Source organism: Diadema setosum, chromosome 15 (genome assembly GCF_964275005.1).
Source record: "Diadema setosum chromosome 15, eeDiaSeto1, whole genome shotgun sequence".
Taxonomy (NCBI): Eukaryota; Metazoa; Echinodermata; class Echinoidea; order Diadematoida; family Diadematidae; genus Diadema; species Diadema setosum.
In genome coordinates this window covers 31,402,026-31,404,164 of record NC_092699.1, presented here as the reverse complement: position 1 = coordinate 31,404,164, position 2,139 = coordinate 31,402,026, and the positions used below count along the sequence as shown (strand labels likewise).

Below are 2,139 nucleotides of genomic sequence, written 5' to 3'. Positions count from 1 at the left end.
ATAATTTATATGATACATTGAAATTAGATCGGCTACATGTAAGATGGGCTAAACAACTAGCATGTATGGGTATCGTTCATTACATGAATTATACCCTCCCTATAAATCAAATGTTTTGTTTTCGACAGACTGCTTATAGCACAAGGTCCGGCCCATCCAAAATGAAACTCATTCAACCGAAGACCAGCTATGGTAAACGATCCCTATCTTATCGAGGGGCCAAACTTTGGAATGAGCTTAATTATCCCTCTTCAACAAATGTATCAATTGAAGCATTCAAACGTTACGTAAATCACAGCCCCGACATACCTATTTTTGCAGGATAATGAGTAAACGCATTTGAGACGAATTATGAATCGAAGAACTGGAATTTAACTTACGTTTTTGGCAACGTTTCGCTGATTAATCACAATCAGCTTCATCTGGCATCCTTCCAGAAGAAGGCTGGTCGTTATATACGTGAAGCTGTGTAGGAACGTCACGCAAGGGTGCACTACCCGTGCGTGACAGACGACTTGGAATCTCACGGACTGCCCGGTCCCACGTATGTGACAAGTTGAACCGTAAGCCCCCCTTCTTGTTCAGTTTAGGTTCCTCCACTCGTTCCCAAATGGCCTCTTTAACACCGCGCTTGAACCAATTGGCTTCCCTGTCTAGAATGACCACGTCTTTTGTGTTAAATGAGTGGCCTTTCTCTTTTAGATGTGTGTATACCGCTGAGTCAGGGTTGAAATCCACACTGCTGGGCCTTCTGTGTTGGCTCATACGGGCTTTGAGGGATTGTTGGGTTTCCCCGATGTAAAAGTCCTGACAGTCTTCCTGTTCACACCTCACCCCGTATACCAGATTCCTCTGTTTTTCTTTTGAAATCTTGTCCTTCACATGTACCAGCTTTCTCCGTAGCGAGTTGTGGGGTTTAAAGGCGGTGGAGATTCCATGCTTTCCAAAGACTCTTTTAATCTTTTCAGAAAGATCATATATGTATGGGATGGTGATGGTGATTTCCCTTGTGTGACTGGAGCTAGTGCCACTTCTTTGGGCGGATTTATTGCCAGTTCGCTTGGGACTCTCGGCTTTGGAGAACGACCAATCCGGATATCCACATCTAGCTAGTGCCTGTTTGGTGTTACTCTTTTCTTTGGCTCTTTCGGTTGGATCTTGTACCACCAAGTCTGCTCTATGGAAGAGTGTTCTGATGACTGACAGTTTATGTACAAGCGGGTGATGGGAGTTGAAATGAAGGTACTGGTTGGTATGGGTGGGCTTGCGGTATACCGTTGTATCCAATGAACCATCCGATGTAATGTGTACTTCAACATCCAGGAAGGCCAGTTTCTGGTCCTTACACTCTTCGGTTGTGAATGAAATGTTCGGATCACAAGTGTTTATGTGTTGAAAGAATTTCTGCGTCTCCTGTTTCTTCACAATGACGAAAGTGTCGTCCACATACCTCAGCCAAACCCGAGGTTTAGATCCTGTGTATGATTTCAAGGCTCCTGTTTCAAAGTCCTGCATATACAGATTAGCGACTATAGGTGAGATGGGGGATCCCATAGCACAGCCATGTTTTTGAATGTAGTGCTGGTCTTGGAATGAGAAGTATGTGGTGTTTAAACACACACTCACTGACTCCACTATCTGGTCAACAGATAACTTGGTGCGGTCTTTTAACTGGCTGTCGTTCTCCAAGTTTTTCTTAACAACTTGTATGGCTTCTGCAGGGGGAATAGAGGTAAATAACGCACTCACATCGTAAGAAACTATGGTCTCATCATCTTCCAATGTGATCTGAGAGATCTTGTCTACGAAATCCTGTGTGTTCTTTACGTGATGGAATGAAGTCCCTACTAAAGGTCCCAAATCTTAGCCACGTGTTTGGCCAGACCATAGGTGACCGAGTCAATGCTGCTTACTATCGGTCGCACCGGGATCGGTTCCGGTTTATGCACTTTAGGGAGTCCATAAAACGCTGGTACCGCCGGCTCCGTCGGTGGAGTGAGCAATCTCTTTTGTTCGTCACTTATACCGCCTTCCTTGTGTAACTTATTGACAAGAGCATGAACTGTTTTCCTGTATCCATTGGTGGGATTGTATCCAATTTTCTTGTAGGTCTTATCATCCTCGAGGAGCTTATGGCAT

The 2,139-nt window shown here is 44.5% G+C and overlaps 1 protein-coding gene across 1 annotated transcript; it reads right to left on the bottom strand.

Moving 5' to 3' along the window:
• Window positions 1-402: 402 nt before the first annotated feature.
• LOC140238673 (uncharacterized) lies at window positions 403-1,554 on the bottom strand. The gene has a single exon (XM_072318574.1). The coding sequence runs from the start codon at window positions 1,552-1,554 to the stop codon at window positions 403-405; it is 1,152 nt and encodes a 383-aa protein (XP_072174675.1).
• Between the last annotated feature and the right edge of the window lie 585 nt (window positions 1,555-2,139).

Coding starts and splice junctions, on each gene's coding strand:
- LOC140238673 (XM_072318574.1), bottom strand. CDS start 1,554: ATGGGATCCCCCATCTCACCTATAGTCGCTAATCTGTATATGCAGGAC.